The sequence below is a fragment of the Neodiprion virginianus genome, chromosome 5 (genome assembly GCF_021901495.1).
Source record: "Neodiprion virginianus isolate iyNeoVirg1 chromosome 5, iyNeoVirg1.1, whole genome shotgun sequence".
NCBI classification, from domain to species: Eukaryota; Metazoa; Arthropoda; class Insecta; order Hymenoptera; family Diprionidae; genus Neodiprion; species Neodiprion virginianus.
The window spans coordinates 1762135-1780557 of record NC_060881.1 but is presented as its reverse complement, the minus strand read 5'-3'; the positions used below and the strand labels follow the sequence as shown (position 1 = coordinate 1780557).

General features: G+C 36.8%; 3 protein-coding genes and 1 long non-coding RNA gene across 8 annotated transcripts in view; 1 reads left to right on the top strand and 3 right to left on the bottom strand.

The window, feature by feature from the left end:
• Positions 1–1056: 1056 nt before the first annotated feature.
• Positions 1057–5688, bottom strand: LOC124305467 (ubiquitin conjugation factor E4 A). Its single transcript, XM_046764962.1, has 14 exons — positions 5534–5688; positions 4731–5389; positions 4258–4650; positions 3845–4171; positions 3564–3757; positions 3368–3478; positions 2976–3291; positions 2735–2911; positions 2443–2588; positions 2214–2363; positions 1895–2138; positions 1672–1834; positions 1398–1602; positions 1057–1292 (listed from the first exon to the last, which is right to left on the bottom strand). The coding sequence occupies exons 2-14, from the start codon at positions 5328–5330 to the stop codon at positions 1142–1144; spliced, it is 3177 nt and encodes a 1058-aa protein (XP_046620918.1). The 5' UTR covers positions 5331–5389; positions 5534–5688; the 3' UTR covers positions 1057–1141.
• Positions 5689–6005: 317 nt separating this feature from the next.
• LOC124305945 (uncharacterized) overlaps positions 6006–18423 on the top strand; it is a 120175-nt gene continuing 107757 nt past the window's right edge. The window contains exon 1 of the long non-coding RNA XR_006908480.1: positions 6006–7002. This is a non-coding gene — a long non-coding RNA (uncharacterized LOC124305945). The remainder of the gene's footprint in view (positions 7003–18423) is intronic.
• On the bottom strand, positions 7477–12178 carry LOC124305938 (uncharacterized). 3 transcript variants are annotated; one of them, XM_046765977.1, is made up of 8 exons: positions 11988–12178; positions 11567–11706; positions 11207–11372; positions 8666–10516; positions 8411–8596; positions 8158–8330; positions 7763–7869; positions 7477–7672 (listed from the first exon to the last, which is right to left on the bottom strand). In XM_046765977.1, exons 3-8 carry the CDS (start codon positions 11291–11293, stop codon positions 7617–7619), a joined length of 2460 nt encoding a protein of 819 aa, XP_046621933.1. In that variant the 5' UTR covers positions 11294–11372; positions 11567–11706; positions 11988–12178; the 3' UTR covers positions 7477–7616. The 3 variants fall into 3 exon arrangements, with proteins under 3 accessions (XP_046621933.1, XP_046621931.1, XP_046621932.1); XM_046765975.1 differs by lacking the exon at positions 11567–11706; XM_046765976.1 differs by lacking the exons at positions 11567–11706; positions 11988–12178 and adding an exon at positions 11493–11511.
• Positions 14367–18423, bottom strand: part of LOC124305936 (uncharacterized) — a 261707-nt gene continuing 257650 nt past the window's right edge. For all 3 annotated transcript variants that reach the window (XM_046765969.1, XM_046765967.1, XM_046765968.1), the window contains one exon: positions 14367–17709. In XM_046765969.1, the coding sequence (XP_046621925.1) occupies positions 17428–17709 (282 nt within the window). In that variant the 3' untranslated portion in view covers positions 14367–17427. The remainder of the gene's footprint in view (positions 17710–18423) is intronic.

Genomic DNA, 18423 nt, shown 5'->3' with positions numbered 1-18423 from the left:
TGACATTTAGCCTTGATTAGAGGCAGTGATAAATTTTCCAATATCCAGAAACAAATTGAACCTATCGTGCTTTAAAGTTTTGTGAAATGCTATTTTTATACACATGATTATTTCGAGGAAAAAAAGTAGAATGCTATAATTCCATAATTATTAATACAAAAATTATATTACAATAAACTATTTTTCTTCCATTCATAAACTTCGATTGACTGCTGAACTAAAAATCATAAATTTTTTTCCGAAATTTGAAGAAGTCTTTGAACATTATAATCAGTGAAAAGTCATTTTGTTCAAATATTCTATTCAATTTAAACTCATGACAGCAGAAATTAAATATGTCAACTATTTACAATAGCGACAACCACGTTATGATGTATCCATAATTTTTTTTATTAAGTTGAACTTCATATTTCTACTGGGTTCGAAGTAATTATTAAATTGTGCACGCTATATTTCCGAAATTCAAACAAATCGTATTGTTAGGAATCAACATTTGATTACAATGCAGCAGATTCGAGCAATTTTTCATAACACACAAAGGAACTTGCTCTTTTTAGTATGGAATGTTTCAAAATTTTGATAATCGTCCCATCTACAGATGGGAAAAAGCTATTATCCGCGATAAAATGAAACAAAATTAGCATAGTGTTGATAAAAGTTCTTGATAATATTGTAATTATTGGTAATTGTCAATACGCAGTCTGCAATGATTCAATCCCGATAGTGAAGTTATTTAGCAAATTGATAAAAGCAAAGTTGCTAATCAATCGTATAACATATACACGGTATAAAAATCTACTTGCATAAGATTGCATCGGTGGTTGATTGATTTCACTCGTAAAAGACACTGCGAGCTGATTATTGAACACAAACTATAAAGTAGTATCAAGTTGGAGAATTCTAAATATAGATTACACTGTTATTTGGGTTCGGGTAATAAAATCTCGCTCATTATCGATGCGACGTGGCAAAATTGCAGACTCTCAGATTTGTGATAAAATTTTTCTATTCATACGTTTCGTCGAATTGTTACACATCATCAAAAGCAGTAAACTCTTTCTGGATACCTATAATCCAGTAAACTCATACTTGTACATTTTTTTTTATTGGTTTAACCAAGCAGCACCACGAAATAGTGATATTATTTTTCACTACTACTTCCCGGAATATTTTCTTTCCTTTTCTGAGCAATCCATTCCTCTATTTTATCTTTCAATTCCGTATCCGATTTCACCATATCCATCGTCAACATCGATCGATTGAAGGGATCCGTCTGGTCACTTAACAAGTGTCTAAAAATTTGCGAAGTATTCATGAATCTTTCACATTGCTATTAAATTTCGTAATAACAAAGTTAGGCCATCGATGCAATATGGTTGATTTCAGCTGCAACGAACCTTGCAATAGTTTGGCGATCCACTACAATCTTTGAAGACGGTAAAATGACTGGATCTGTCATTAGCGTGGACATAATCGGGTCTAAAAACTCGTCAGGGGCACCAGAAAGTATTTCTTCCTCTTGTTTTTTCTGATTAGCAGCTTCCTCGACCCGTTTTGCAAACTGGTCAAGATCCCCAAGTATCCCGCCACCTCCGATGCGTACTATTTGATTAGGAGCATTTAGACAATTTTCAGGATAATATTATGTCTTTTATTATCTTCAATACCTACCTAAAACATTTTCCGCGAGTTTGAATAATTCCGGACTGTAGGAACGTCCGTCTTGAGAAACGGCCAGTGTAAAAGCTTCGTTGTGACTCAGGTTTATGTATATCTTGCAGATATTCAAGACCAAATTTGCCGGTTTGAAGTCGTATTCTTTCTGATCCTTGACCTAGTAATAGATCCACTACGTTATACTGGGAAATTGCGTCAATTACGCGTCTCATCTCACCTTAAGATTTTTCTGATTAGGTCCGACTAATTGCAGCAGTAGATAATTGAGCATTGAAGCGATGCGATCGACCATAGTGGGATGACAGAATATGGATATAATCTCAGAAGTGAGCATTTCCAAAGTGTGTATGGTTTCTCTGCCGAGAATATTGTCAAATCTGGCTATCATACCGATATGCGTCAGATATCCCATCTGTTGCTCTCTTTCGTGCGGCGGAAGTTTATCCCACTCGCCATTTTCTCTGATATTGAATAAATCGCTTGGTCATGTTATAATGAACATCTCCAGATTACTTGCTGCAAAACTTTACGCTCACCTTGCCTGGAATAGTTGCTTGAGTTGTGCCATATTCGAGAGTGCTTCATCGAGGAGAAATACCGCGTCGTTCATAAGTAAATTCATGAATCTGAGAAACAGTGGTGGCTGCACTGCTTCCATGTTTTGTTCAGCCTCTTTAGCCAGTTGCCTGTGCACACATCCCGCATGAATTGACTACATTTTATTCAGTATTATTTTAAAGAGCTCCTCTTTACATTCACACTTACTTGAAATTATTCCTGTGTTCCTGTATTTTCCATAAATAATCCATAACTATGTACATTGGTCGTCGATAGTTAAATTTCTGTTCAAATTGAACGCTCTGACCTGTCATCTCGATTCCCACAAATACTTGGAGCAAATTTGTAACTATCTAAATGAGAAATTACAAGGAGATATTAATCGTCTGTATGGTCATCCAGTTTCACAAGACTTTTCAAAGAAGCGTGCAAAGTGATTTCAAAGTAATAACCAACTTTCCATCCTTCCCATTCAAGAATATAATTACGTTGTACTAACCTGATGTCTGTGGGGATGAGTAACAAATAATTGCTCTCTGTGAAAAACTCCCAGCGTAGCTACCGCTTGATTTGAGGGTTCCTCGTTTAAAGGTAAGAGCGCTTCGAGTCCTTCGGCGAGTCTCGCTCGAAGGTGAGGGTTATATAAACGCCGTTGAGACTCCATCAGCGCGACGACCTATTCGATTGAATAAAATCACTTTATAAGGTTTTCCAACGGAATATAAAAGCAAAGGTCTTACCTCTGTTAGGATTGGGTTCAAAAAGCTCGGTCCTTGTTCTTCGAACGTGTTTGGATTCAAACGTCGCAAAAAGCAGAGAAATCCGACGGTATTTTCGACCACAAATTCGGGAATGCATCTTAGAGTTTCTGGCACAGTCTCAGGTAGCGGGAACGCGACGGTTTTAAATTCTCTTGGTGCATAAGTACTATGCTTAATGAAATCAGATTCAATATCCAGATTGACCTGTATTAGCCAGACTGCCGTCGCAGCGTGGAATTTTGCCAGTAGACTCAGCATCTCAGGCGCCAAAAGACTAGCTCTAAGCGATAAGTATCTGGAAAATTAAAAATTTTTTATTGACCTGGTCTGAGGGATTCATGTTCCAAGCCCCTGCTTACTTACTCACTTACTTTGTCATTTCCATTTCCATTCGCGTGGTTATGGCCTCTAGTACTTCAGAGTTTCCACCACCCTGAGCATCGCTGTATATCCGCCGCATACGAGCCAAGTCCTGATTTGCTCTGCAAAATAGTAGAGTACTTTGAGCAGGTTGTATTTTGGACAATGATTTTAGCATATAAAGTTCGTTGCACATGTTTAGCACACCTCAAGAGTTTCTCCAAAACAACACGGTATCCGAGATCCAATGCTCTATGAGTCAGGTAAAAACATTCAGTAACAAAACCGAATGTTTCAGCTGCTGGTCGCGTTTCACCTTCGGGTATTGGAATGAGACATGTTTCTCCACTTAAACCTTTGGCGTGAAGACCACGTGTCTTACTTTCCTCTTCATTTTGAGCCTAGGAAAAAGAATGTCCGAATATTAGCTGTGAATTAGATGCGATTCTTAAATATTAACAGAAATTCTTTGAACGAGACTAGCCTACCTCGACTGAACAGTAAGTTGGATCGATTTTCAGCAGTTTGCTATCGTTCAACTTTGTGCAAAAGGGCTGGCAAAGCCTGAGCAATATTGAGCTGAGATTTAACATGAAACCATCGGATACAGTCAGCGTCATAGTCAGTCCAGCATCGCTATGCGAATTCCAGAGCTTTCCTCTCCCAGCGTTGGCATGGAGGCAATCGCCTATCCATTTTAAAGTTTTGTGGCGCACATCTGTGGAACACTTTAGTAAAGTGTGAAAAACTTTATGTAGCGATTCGCTAAGCGCATCCAACGCTGTCCAGATATTTCCTTCCATAGAAGTGACTGACTTTAAAGAAGAAAAAGTAATCTGTTATTGAATCGACCATTCGAATTGAAATCGAGTTGCAGCGATAATTGTTTCTTTTTGCTCACCTGTTGCAAAGGTTTGTCAAAGAAGTCAAACGGAGCTTCGAGAGTTTTGGGCAAACAGCTTAGACACAGCAGTGCCCCCAACAGCGTATCTGAATACGCTTTTCCTTGCATAGCACGAGGAGTGCTGTGCGATATGAGAAACAAGGCGAGACCTTCAACAGAAGCAAACGTCTGTAGAAGTCCGAACCAGTATTGTCGAAAAACTAAGAGATTGGACTGTGCCACCTCCTGATGAATGCTGTTCAGGATTGGCGTGAAGGCTGTGCTGATCACACTGAGGCTTTCATCCCTATCCTCGGAGTTTAACTCGTTGACAATGTCTGTTACAAAGGAGGTCAACTCCTGTCCAACTACTCCACCGTCCATAAACAATGCTATAAATTGCTTGTGCACCTGTGAATATAATTTTAAAATGATATACGAAATTAGAATTTCAAGGTGTATAGATTTCAGGTAATAAACAAATCACGAACCTCTTGACTTTGGAATAAGTCAGGTTCCTGCATAGCAGTGCCAACATTCCTGACGACGATTCGTGTGATGTTTTCTATCGTATTGTGCAATCTATGGCTTGGTTTATAGCGCAGTAATCTGCGATAACTTTCGTACAAATAGGGTATAATTTCAGTCTCTGAAACATGATCGTCGATAGAGTTTGTTTGTTTTTCATTTTTATTGTCAACTATTTTGCCTCCTGGATTGCTGAGCATAAGTCGTTCAAAAATAGCGTGCTCAACCGACTCAGCATCCATCCAATCTTGAGGGGCCAAAGCAGCGGCTAAGTCCTCAAGAAAGACCAGCTGTCGTCCAGATTTTATTTTAGCTCCATCCGAATGCAGCGTCAAGCCGAAAACTGCCTCAACTATGTCATTAATGAAAGCATCAGCTTCGGCTGCTGTGTTGATTGGTTTAGAATCGTTGACGCTGTTACTCTCTGCTGCCGAATGTTCGTCAGTATTTTTTGATACGTCTGCATGGACTGTCGAAGGTTGGTTTTGGGTAGAAAATGAAGCTGCTTCGTTTACGGATGTAAAAAGACCCGCAAACGGATTGTGATTCACATTTTCACACATTGTCGGTGGAGCGATTTTACTATATAGATTACGTTCTAGCTATCATGCTAGGAGTTAAGCTGCAACAGACAGAGATAACGTAATTGTTATCAGAGTATCGTGTGTACAGGATAGATTTTAGGTTATGATGGTTATTTACGTAACATAATAGTGTAATGACTTGAAAATTTTTGTAAACTATTGAGGTGTCTCAGTTACGTTACCTCTATAGACCTCGCATTGGTGGTGTCAATATTTTTTAAGGTCTTTAATCGTCATTGTCCGATGTTTACCATTTTGACAAATCATTTTTTTGACGTCATAATCCTTAACCCCTGCTACACAAATTATATAGAGATCAGTACTGTCCGTAAACAATTCCTTACCGTTATTAAAAATTCGCACAGAGTGCAGCACGTGTAGAGACTTTTATCAGAGATGAGTAGCGAGATATGCCATTTTGTATAATTTTATTGTTTGCATCCTTCAGATAAAGCTCACGAAATCGTATCGAAACACTGTTTTATATATATTTCGATACCATGTATGCATGTTTGTATCATATATTATTAATGTATATGCACGTGGTAATAATGACGTTGAGATGTGATGTGAACTTAGAACATGATGTGAATTTGAATGTACGTTTGATACCGGTCGAAAAACAAATTTCATCGGTGTGACATTGGCTGCGAGTCGGTTAGTTCGTTTATTCGAATCAGTGACGCCGTCGGTTCGGATGTCGGGAATTCGGCGTGGTCCGATTCTTATAAACTAATTAATAACGCGTAAATCACTTCAATGTATCGTTGTAAGTAATTTTAAATTCAAAAATAAAGTCGCGAGCACAGAAGGTGGTTGTGTGACGTCACCACTGGCCTGAACTTTCTAGATCGTTCAGTTCTAGATACGATTTCAACGAGCTCGGATGTCTCCCGATGTCGGACGCCGGAATATGTATGAAAATCACGGGATAATCATATTATCGCGGTGAGTTATTGAATATAAACCGATAAAATTCATCTATAGAGTAATTTTCCGTCGCTGGTAAAGTTATTTGTAAACATCCAACAATATTCCACGTGAAAACCGGTCGAAGAAAAAGTTGCAACAACTTGTTGCCCAGTGCTGTGACAGTGCATGACGAATAAAAATTCTTGTTCTTATATTTCGTTCGAAAAATTGGTCCATCGATACCGAATCGACATAAATATCTTAGTATCTGCGTAAATTTGAAGGAATTCGTCAAGTTATTTTGATCAAAGAGTTTTTTTTTTTTACGCGGAAGGTTGTGCCATCGCTGTAGAGGTATAAACGGTGAATAAACAATCAACAAATGACCGTCAAGTTGTCAACTTATTGTCGGTAACTAAATACTGTGGCAGTGGTTTCATAAAAGGAAAGATATGTGCAACATAAACGACGTGATGTGTCGCAGTTTACGTTCAATCGTCGGGTGACATTCAGAGTTGTTTACTACAGGTTCGGTAATTCGGAATATTGCTCTCGCGTTGAGAGCATTAATTGAGTGCGCATTTGAAGATGGTTTATTTTTATTCGTGTGGTAAGAAGTGAGTGTGCATCTTTGACGTGTTCGTCGGTACTTCGTTTCAGTGAATCGGTGAAATTATTTGTGGCAGCGGGACGAGAGGATTCACGAGGATGTCATCAATACTGCAGTTTGTACATGAAGGTAAAAATATTTTGATGAATATATATTGTGGAATATTCGCAGTATTACGGGACGGAGAAAAATCAGAAGATTGAAGTTAGTAACGTTATTGCATTGAAAAATTGGGAAAATAATCACTGTTTTCTTATTAAATTTCAAAATAAGAGTATGTTTTGTTTTATTACGGTTTACCAAAAAAAAAAGTTTGTGAAAAATTGTTACGATAACGTTACTAACTTCAGCATCGTAAGAAATAATGAAAAATTTCAATAAACCAAAACACGGAGGTGAGTACGCCTGTATATAGGCAATATCCTATCACGTTTGGGACAATTGAAAATCGCGCTGCTGCCTGTCCAATAATAGCTCACTTCACGTCGCTACTTATGGAGGGAAGTTTAAAGTATAAATTATATGTCGTTGCGATTTCAACTTGTTTAGTTGATTTCCTATTATGTGTAAATTTGGTAGGTTTTTGGAAATATAATGGGCGAATACAACATTGTAGGGCTAACAATTGCGTTTAATAAAAAAACAAATGACAAGGCACTGTACGGAATTATTTCAGCAGTATGAAATTTTGTACAAAAACATATGACTTAGACTTTTTAATGTAAAGGCACCGTTATGGTTTTTCATCTCCAAGGTTTTCGAACGGTTCCTGCACTCGTACTTCGCTTTATTCCGTGATCTGTGAAAGAATTAAAAAGTGGAATATGAAAATGACAGATATTTATGATATTGTAGTTAATTGATTATGAAAAATTTTGTAGATTCTTACAAATATTTTGAGACCGTTTTTCTCTGGAGTTTGATGTCCATGTTTGACATCTGCTCCTGGCTGAACAAGGCCGACTACTTATAGGAGGAGAGGAAAAATTTCCCATCCTAAAAGTAATCAAGAAGGAAAAATGATTTAGTAAAGAAATTTTTGAAAAACATTTCACTCCAGTAAAGCATTAGATGCATTTCACTTAATAAATCATAATTTCATTTACTTTCGTGAAGCGTTTTGTCAGTTTCTGACAGAAAAATATTATTAGTACACAAAATCGGATCTCGATTATGATTTTGCAATTCTTTGATTGTTTATTATCGAATAATCGAAGACAAATCTGTGAGAACAAATAGTGAACCATATGAAAAAATAGAGCAAAATATCAGGTAGAATCATACTCCTTCATTTTTTTTCTCGCAAGCGTCCGTTGAGTTGCGAAAGAGTAGGAATGTGCAGAGCTTGGGCGTTCGGAGCGAGATCGTTTGATATCCCGGTCTTGCGATATGACTTGCATCCGCTGTTCGGGGCTTTGTGCGAACAATTCGGCTATGTTCATTGAGGCTGCATCACACTTGAAATAAAGTAAAATCAAAATGTTTCACATTTCAGTGGTGTTTAAAAGAGTTCACAAAATTCAGTGCATTTGTTTACCTGCAGCTGAAGACGTTGGTGAAAATTTAACTCAGGCAAATTTAGCGGTGCGTCTACGTGAAGTTTCAGCATACAGTGGAGTGCCTCCTTGTAGGTATTTTTCAGATCCACAACACGTTCAGTGTTCATCAGTCGGCGTACTAAGTATCCTCTCGCATAAGCGTTTATTATCGTCGCTGCTTTTATCTGTAAATTTGTGAAAAGATAGAGTCGCCTATATTTCATAATAATTTATTCAAATATATCAATACTCACGTGTTTTGCGGTGTAATGAACGTTGACTGGAATTGGAACATGTACGGTGTTACTATCCAGTGGAAACAGTTGCCGGCTAACATTTAAGCATTTATCTGCAGTGTTTTTAGATCTGTGAATACTCGACGGTGCGTCGATATTCTTGGAGAGTAATTCATTGCTTTCTAAACCTTTGTTCTCCGAAGTATCGACTTTAGGATGTGTGCTTGTATTATTACTAGATGATATTATTGTCTCACAGTGTCCATTCAGAGGATAAATATAATCCAGTGGACATTTGGGAAGTGGCGGATTATTCTTGTCCAACGAATATGTATCGTCATCTTCTTTTGTCGGATTCAAAACTGGTTTCAAAACGTCAGGAGCCTCCTCCTCGGCAGTTGGAGGTATCAAAATACCAGGAAATGTTTTTTTTATCTGGCCAAGTAGCAGTGCTTGTTGCTTCTCAAATTCTCTCTGCATATTTTTTTGCTCCCTTTGCTGTTTGGCAATAAGCTCAGCCATTTGCTCCTCGTGTTTTCTCTGTATTTCTTTGAATATAATGACGAGTTTGTCGGTAACTGCGACAGATTTTACAGGGCTCGGAGTGCTCTGCACTTCGTTAATTATCGTTGGTTTAGATCGATCGTTCCTCGCGTTCATTGCCTGGCAAGACTGTCCTCCAAAATTCACGAGACTTCCAACCGACCCTCCTAGTCTGTTGGCTAAATTGATAAATGATACGTTTCTATTCGACCTGAATTTTTGAGAGTTGCCGCTTTTCGTCGAGCCGCCGCTACCTGTAACACTCTGCATTTGGCTGTAACCATTGGATTTAGCGCCGCCTGGAGATTTGCACACCAATTCCCTATCCAACATTGTCTGTATGCAATCAACGGATTTGGCAGACTGGTGCATTCCTAGGGAGGAACCGTTCTTAGCGTGCGACAACGATTTGAACACCTTCTGATTGTTTAAGGTTGACATGCTGTTCCTTCTATACCTCGTATGGCCATTGCTGCCCCTTGAATTATCCGGTATAATAATTTCCTTATTCTTAATCTGGTTCTCCCACTCGCTCTTCGCCTGAGATATATTCCACTCCTTGCGTTTAATAGCTGTACTTGTTGTCGATGGAACGTAACCCGGGTCCGCAAGTTCCGTTTGCATGTGAGCTAGCAGCATTGGGCTCGGTGCTTCCAAGATGTACGAACCTTGTCGCACGAGTTTGGGGGGTGTATTTTGTCCGGACGGTTTCTCGTCGAACGAATCGTCTCTCTTCTCTCGTTCCGGAACTTGTACCGTTATCGGAATGATATCCAATGTCTTAGGCACCTTCGGCTTGACAATCTCTGGTGTAACGGTTTCGACCGTGCTTTGAGTCGGCGGGGAAACGTCCAAGTACTGATTTAAATCCGTGCTGGCAGTGATCGTGTCAGAACATGTGCTGGTGGTGAAAAGCTCGTCGTTTCTCTCTTTGCTGCTATTTTCATTTCCGTCGTTATCAAAGGATGCGTCGGATTGATTCATTGTTTCTGCTGTAGATTCGTGAAAACTGGTATCTAAGCTTGTATAATTTTTATCCGGCTGTTCTTCTCTGGTCGGTATATCTATCACTGTGTCAATATTCGGTCCTGATTCTATTGTGCTAGTCTCCGTTTCAGTCATGCAAGAATCTTCCGTTGTCGAATCGTACGAATTACTTTTTTCAACCTTTTCGTCGGTCTTGAAACTTTGGTTTTCTAGCGCTATGCATTTTGCACATTCAGTCCTGATACTCTCCTTGGCTATTTTCAACATCTTCAATTTCTCTTCCACCGCTATTGCCAGTTGTTTGTAATAGCTCATTTCCGCTCTCAAATCATCCGTCATCTGTAGCAGTTAAAATTGAATAGACTTTGATTAGCTCGGAAAGGCTATCGACTAACAACACAGGTCTTGCAAAAAAATATCTTTTTTCAGCTGCATGGGATGTTTTGGTAAATATTATGTTTTTGAGTTTGCTGAATCCAATAATGATCTCCATTTCCCTCCATCACGTACAGTATTCTTGCAAAACACAAGGTGTTAACATATAAAAAGCATGACAATAATGAAAAAACCACTATCTCATTACAACGAACTAAACAATATTCCTTATAAAGTTAAACAAAAAATTTCTTTACAAAATATATTCAACATTCCATGTGCATTCTTTTTGCCTATGAAACCTTTTCTCCTTTTCTTTGATACTTTTCCGAACATGCTTCACCTTTCCATTTTCCATTTCCCTGTTTGTATTTATTTTAGAGTCTCACTTTAATACATATTAAACGGAAGTAAGAAATCACTTTTCCATAGGATTATTAGAATCAAGAATAGAGTACTTGATTTTGAATTAAACAGGAGTTAAACACTAAATGAAATTACAAACACGAATTGAAAAAAAAGCCGAGGTGATGGAACTTTGCCGAGTATTTTTTCCCGGTTTCGGTGAGTGAAAATCTATAAGAAACTGTATAAAACATCCCGCGCAGTTTTCTTGGTTGCAGACCTGTGCAATTATCAAAATTTATTACTCACCAGAGGAGGCAGGATTGGGACTCCGTTAATTTTTATACACGAAACGTACTGTGACTTTTCTTCCATAACTGTGTTTTTTCCATTCATCGTCACTTCGGGTAGCTGTTACGTATTATTTCTGACAGACTTTTAGCGCGCTGTAGAAATTTCGGCGTAGAGCAGCATCCTGGAATGTATAAAAGCTGAATGAATCTGATCGCAAATGGTGCGCAATGGGTCAATTTAAATTTGGGACAATGAAATCGCAAGCGTTGTTAGCATACCGATGTACGTTACATGTACGTACGTACGTAAGTTTGTATCATCCGCGCTAATTTTATGATGAGATCATGAAGAATACTGGGAGAGGATGAAACCTACAGGCGTATACATGCAAAGTGGATATATTTTCACGTCAAGCACAGAATCGTCGTTATTGGATGATTGGTGGCACTTTATTGCGTCGACTGAATTCAGCCCACGCTCATCTCTTAAACTGGCGACGGGTCGGGAGGGATGGGCTGTTAATATCGTTTTTCAAACGTATTGATAATTCATTAGTAAGACAGATAACTGGGTAGCATAGAGATGGTATCAGGAAATTGGTTACCAGGCAAACAATTAGCTAATGAAAACTGGAGAAGAGGCGGTTTGAAGCTCGTTTAAAGGGTATTTTCACCTTTCAAATTCGGGTGAGAACGATCGGTGTTTACGTAGTGAAAATCGTTTTGCATTTTAGTTTTGCATACGTTTGTAAAGTGAGATTCAAATCGCTGCAGGTAGTTTGACTAATTTCACTTACGTCCGTTAGATCCGATGCCGAACGAGTCATGTGGGATTTTTCTTTTTGTTACTGTATTATTTTTATTTATTTATTTATTTATTTTTTTTAATTTTAATATAAAATCACTGCCATCCTGTCTGTCCGATTTTCAAATATCTAAAAGCTAGCAACAACAAATCGACTGACATATCTCAAAACTTGGATCGTACGACGACTTAGACTCGCATACTCGACTCACGATATTTGACCGAGCGTTGTTAGTTCACAGAAAATTCACCCCGTCAAGTACGATCAATGGCGCTGCCTGTCTTGACCGCCATGTTCAATTTGGACGATGAAGTAACGATTTCTTCATTACCGATTAAATTTATCACTTGAATTTTCAAATTTTATTCAATTTTTTTTTTTTTCCATACAATTTCTCGTTGATTATTAGATTTAACGAAACGAAGATACAGGAATCAGATAACTACGTGAAATTCGCATCTCATATTTCGAAGTAAAAATTTTTTTAATGTTGTTCTAGACTTGCTCGTTTACGGTCTGACAAATGGAATCCCATCTTCATAACTGTATTGAAAAAAGACACGGCTTGCGATTTTTTCACTTATTCTTCATTTATTTTAACGCATATTCTATTCGGCTGAAAGTTGTCAGAGTAGCGATGGCCACTAAGCTAAAAATAATCTATGCATCGACTCATCGGGTCCAAAAAACTAATCGAACACGACTCGATTGAATCGGTAAAAATTAATTCATTAATCAATCCATTGTTTTGCATTTTTTTTTTTTGAAACGGTGCATACGAAACCAAAATTTTGTAAATTATACTATGCATCCGGATTTTTCGTATTCGTATCTGATCGTGAGAATAAAATTTGTATATATTTTCTGCTCTTGAATTAACAGTGATCGCGATCACAAAGCGTGGCGATATTATTGAAATTTATTTCCGAGTTTCTTGTTGTGTTTTTCGGTTTGTCTGAAAATTGAGTTTCATCCTGAGTTTCGGTCGATACCCTTTCATGGAACAAGATCATCGAAGAACGGGGCTGGATGGAAATATTATTTATTGTTTATAGGACTCGATCACTATGTAACATACAAATCGAGAGCTAAATCAGTAAGATTTAATAAAAGAATCAGACATCGGTTAGATGCGACCATAGATTTTTTGAAAATTTATTGAAAATCTTCTTTCTACCTTTGTGACAATTTTTGTAATAGTTTGGAAAATTTCTTTGGCATTGTTTTGGTCGTTTGATCAGAGTTCTTCTCTAACTTCAATCGGAATGGGATGAGTGAGTGAGAGGGTAAATAAATAAATAACACAATTTCGCGGGAAAGACAAGACGCTTGCTTCGGCATAAAAACCCTCACGGTGCAGAGGGAAAAGCCGAAGCAAGACCAGTGTTTATTAACTGCCAATCAGATCATCATAAAACAGGATAATACAGCCGCTGGTGCGTTCCTTGTCAACCAGATTGAATGATCATTCAATGATCTTAAGCCAACTTATCTAAGTCTCCATGAGAAACCGTGCTCCGCAACTTCCACGCACTCGTGGAAGCCGGGAGTGGGGAGCGTCAAGGTGGCCCAATGCCGTGCAAACAGCGGTCCCGACGTCTCGGGAACCAACGCTGAAGCAATGACGCTCGCCCGGGAGACGGGCACCTCCGGCCCTACTAGAGGGTGTGCCGCGACTCCCCCTCATCCGGGAGACGGGCACCTCCGGCCCTACTAGAGGGTGTGCCGCGTCTCCTCCGACCGTGTTAAACGGATAAATCTTAAAACTACGCGAGACGAAGTAATCGACGCGCGTGTCTAAGGAGAACCTAACACGTCCTACCTATTCGAGCGCTCGAGACTAACTAACTTGCGCTGCGCCCTCACCGGCCAAGCGAACGTACGTAACTGCCGATTCGAGTATCGGCTCACGAATTTCTGACGTGGGCAATAAGTACGTAATTTGAATTACTATAACGTTGAACTACTCGTCATGCGGAATAAGAAAGTAAATCTACTGTTGTGACTCTTTAGTCACCTTATACGTGGTAAATAGGTGCAACATACAAATATAACGACACTAAAGTATTTGCTATGATAAATTTACAAAACTAATATAATAATAATAAAGTGGCGCGAACAGGCATTTAGGTAGAATATATTAGGATTTAAATTGGAAATACAACCTAGGTGATAGTTTTTGTCGATAAATACCCTTTATTCAAACAGAGTAACATTTATGCTTACTTAAACGATAACATATATAACTTATACTGTGAAATTTTATCTTTAATTGTAATTTTTTCCACGTTTTCGATAGTTAATAATACATTTTTTTTTTATAACAAAATAATACTAATAGTAATCAGTAGTAAACCGTAACTATAACTATATTTCAAGTAGCGTGGTACTTTTTTTTTTTTTTTTTTTTTACCATACACAGGGCATTCCACGCCGTTTCGACCAGCGTTTGATCTTCTGCATCCGATCGCGATCTGATCCTTGATATTACACGTTGCAGTATCATTTGAAATGAAAAGCTGTGACTTTTTTTCAAGTTTTCCGATTTTAATTCCCGACTTGAGGATAACTTGAAAAATTTGAATGAAAATCTGAGATTCTTATTTCAAGCGATACTACAGCGTAAAAAAAATAGAGGTTAAAATCAAGAGGGGTGCAGATGGTCAAACGTTGGTCGCAAACGCCGTAAAACGTCCCATATATTTATATATTATATTATATAGACGACGGTTAAACCATAATAATCCGTTTCAACATTTGCCGCATTTTTTATTTTTTATTTATTTATTTATTTTTTTACTCAATAAATAATCAAATATCCTACTGTTATATACATTATCACGTTCTAACGAATATCATCCATGGTCAAAAAATTATATAATATCGTGACAGAGCAAATTGCAGTACATAAATAGTTTAACTTCAGGTGCTCCAGATTATTGGCATTGATTATTATACGATTTGGTTGTTTTTTTTTTTTTTATTTTTTTATTTTCAAACAATCGATAAATCACACCCAAATTAATAGCGTATAATGTCAGTTCTTCCAAACGGAAAGACTTGTTCAAATTCTTTTTATAATCCAATCTTAATGTATAGGAAAATTATAATCACATATTCGATATCGTCATTAATTGTTATTGCACATTTGGTTTTGAATTGAATCGTTGTTGTTTAAAAGAGATTTTTTTTTCTTTCTTCTACCTTTCTTACTGTAAGTAATTCATTTTTTTCTCGAATCGTGAATTTTTTTTTTTTTTTCTTTTTTTGTTGCCTTTTACCTGTTTCTGTATTTACTTTTATGCTATGAATATTTAATATTAATCCATGTGTTTCCGTTTACTGACTAGTAGTTACAATAATAATATTGTATACCTTATTATTATCGCATATTTTCATAAATGGCTGTTTAGAGATAATTTATGTGTTTATTTTCTATGTACAGAGTAAAACGGTGTAACGCATTAGCGGAATGCAAGCAAAAAGAAGAAGAAAAAAAATACCGGGGCTAGTTGAATTTTCGGGAGTTTCAGTTTGCCTTGCAAGTTTCAGTTATACAAACTCTCTTATATACAACGTCAATGATTTATACACACCCGGTAAAATTCAAAAGAATTAATTCATGACATTACAGCTCATTTCAAAATTAATTTGCAATAATTACGGATATCTTTGAACCAAGTATCAATAAAAATTATGCTGCAACAAGACAATTTGCTTATTTGAGGTTGTTTTTTTTTCTTTTTCTCTTCCTTATTGAAATCGCACAGGTTTTTCGACAATAAATTTTTCGTATCCCAACAAGTGAATATTCATTTCGGGTAGTTGGTGAAAGAATATCGTCGTAATGAACATTTGCACTACTTAAATAATAAATAATAAACAAGTTAACGCGACGATAACAACTTATTATAGCAACTAGGCAATATCACCATAATAATAATAATAATAATAATAATAATAATATCATCAATAATTGAAATAATTATTGCACATTAACCGATAAATTGTTTTTTCATACTCATGTAATAATTATTCAACGTGGATCGGCGGAGTATCGATGATTAGAAAAATGATGAATAATTCTGATGCAACCGATGCGCCATCAGGCAATTTTGCAATTGAATAACATTGAATTTAATAAATTTATACGACGATCAATCGTTGAGTCGTCCCTATTGGCGAGGAGTACTTTATTCGCGAATTCGTCTATAGAAACTCATATCCTTAGTATATTTCAAAAATTATTATTTACAAGTTATGGACAAATTTTCATCGGTCTTATATATCATACCTAGCATATTTGCTGTTCAGTATAATTAATTGCGAATACCGGCGTACGAATAATATGTAAATATATATATATATATAGTAGGTCCAATATACATCTACGCTAGTTAGTATCCTTTTCGTTTTCATTTCTTATTTTTTTTCTTATTTCCTTTTCATTTTTATACACAACTCGATAGCGTCGTTATTTTTTCGTTCTTTTCAGCGTCTTTTTTCCTCACGTTTTTTTTTTTTCTTCCCCCTCTCTGAAATTGATATTTACAACCGTTGATAGTGAGATTATTGATAATAATTACATATTACACTTATCGGGTGTATGTACAAAACATTTTCATTCGATCAAATTATAGCAGTTTCACGTTATTCCCTTTCAGATTAAAACACATCCACTTTGTCATTAATATCAGAGGATTGGAATTACGATAGCGTTATTATTACTATTATTTTTAATATTATTACTGTTATTATTATTATTATTATTATTATTATTGTTGTTATCATTATTATTATTATATATCATTATTATACCGTTTGCGAACACCTTTGTTTTACACGTTTTTAAAACTTCGTTCATGCCTGTACATAATGTAATTATCCGTTTTGTTTTATGCATTGCGATGATCGTTTTCAAAACAAATACCTAACATAATATTGCACGGAGTCCCTACGTCGTAGATAACAATGTCGCGTGATTTTTTTTATCACACCTGACGTTAATTCATTAAACTGGATAAAATAAAACACTCGATTCTATTTTCACTACTTTTCGACAGTCAATATCAACAGTTATCCGTGTCATTGAATAAACTGGAGGGTGAATAAAATAAATAAAAAAAAGACGCGAGAAAACAATAGTAATCGAAATTGAAAATTAAAACAAAAAAAACAAAAAAAAAAAAAAGAAACCGTTCGCGTGTTTTAATTTTTGTCGTACATAACGTATTCATCATTAATCTCCGACTTCGTTGTCCGATATTAGAAATTAGCTGCTTAGGATCTCAACGTTGTAACAATTATTTACGTACGTATTTATAAAGACGACAATATCATCTCGGCGGTCCTAGCGTTGCTGGTAAGTTTCGAACGTTGTGTGATTGCGGTGCGAATTATGCCCGAGGGTGAAATTATTATCCGGATGGTCTCAGATGGGCGTCGGCAACACGGTAAAGTCCTGCAGGGCGGTTTTCACCGTCTCGTATATCGGCCTGTTGTTCTCGTCGGCGCAGTAACCGTCCGCTGTGCACAATGTTTGCAGCTTTGTTAAGTAGCTGTCGAAATTCTCGTGACCCATCTTTTCTTGGGGACCACCACCTCCCGGCCCGTTTGGGATCCTCACGTGCTCCAGTAGGGTTATCACGTTGTTTCTCAACGACTCGTAATACTCGTTCAAGTTGTTGTTCCGCTGAGATATCACAGTGGATTCCTGAAATTTTACACAAATTTAATCTTCGCCCTTTTTTCTCTTTCTTATTTGTCATTTTTCTTTCTTTCTTTCACCTCAATTTCAAACTTTTCATTTTGAAAAAAAAGAAAAAAAAAACAACAACAACAACGACAACGGTACAGCAAGAATTGAAGGGTGAAAGTTTCCTTCTCGGATTAGAAACTGGTAATTCTCTGCAATTGTTTTCACAAAATAAAAGCAATTTCATTACTCGTCGTTTTCTTTTCTTTTGTAATTACTTTTTCTTCAATTTCGAAATTTTGAATTTGTAAACTCTGAGGTATGAAAAAAAAAAAAAAAAAACAACAACAATACAGTAAGAACCGAAGGGTGAAAGGTTCCTTTTCGGACTACAAACGGTATAATTTTACTCTTTTTGGTAATTGTCCGCAATTGTTTTCCCAAAATAACAACATATTTATTACTTTTTTTTTTGTAATTTTTTTTCTTCAATTTGCATACTTTACGATACGATAAAAAAAAAAAAAAAAAACAACGATATACAGTAAGAATTGAAGGGTAAAAGGGTTTTCTTCTCGTTTTCTACCAGAAACGGTATAATTTTACTCTTTTGGTAATATCCTTGCAATTGTTTTATACCTTCCGTTCGCTTACGTGTGAATATTTCGAAATTGAGAAATTTTTAATAACGTAACAAGAACGTGAGGGTGTATATCCGCGGGGTGAAAACAA

What these genes read in the sequence shown, in the direction of transcription:
- LOC124305938 (XM_046765977.1), bottom strand. Translation starts at nt 11,293, where the DNA reads ATGAATGGAAAAAACACAGTTATGGAAGAAAAGTCACAGTACGTTTCG. An exon ending in ACCAACGTCTTCAGCTGCAG is followed by an intron (nt 8,331 to 8,410) that starts GTAAACAAATGC and finishes CTTTATTTCAAG; the next exon opens with TGTGATGCAGCCTCAATGAA. An exon ending in AAAACGGTCTCAAAATATTT is followed by an intron (nt 7,673 to 7,762) that starts GTAAGAATCTAC and finishes ATTCTTTCACAG; the next exon opens with ATCACGGAATAAAGCGAAGT.
- LOC124305467 (XM_046764962.1), bottom strand. Translation starts at nt 5,330, where the DNA reads ATGTGTGAAAATGTGAATCACAATCCGTTTGCGGGTCTTTTTACATCC. An exon ending in GTTTTGGAGAAACTCTTGAG is followed by an intron (nt 3,479 to 3,563) that starts GTGTGCTAAACA and finishes ACTATTTTGCAG; the next exon opens with AGCAAATCAGGACTTGGCTC. An exon ending in ACTCGCGGAAAATGTTTTAG is followed by an intron (nt 1,603 to 1,671) that starts GTAGGTATTGAA and finishes CTAATCAAATAG; the next exon opens with TACGCATCGGAGGTGGCGGG.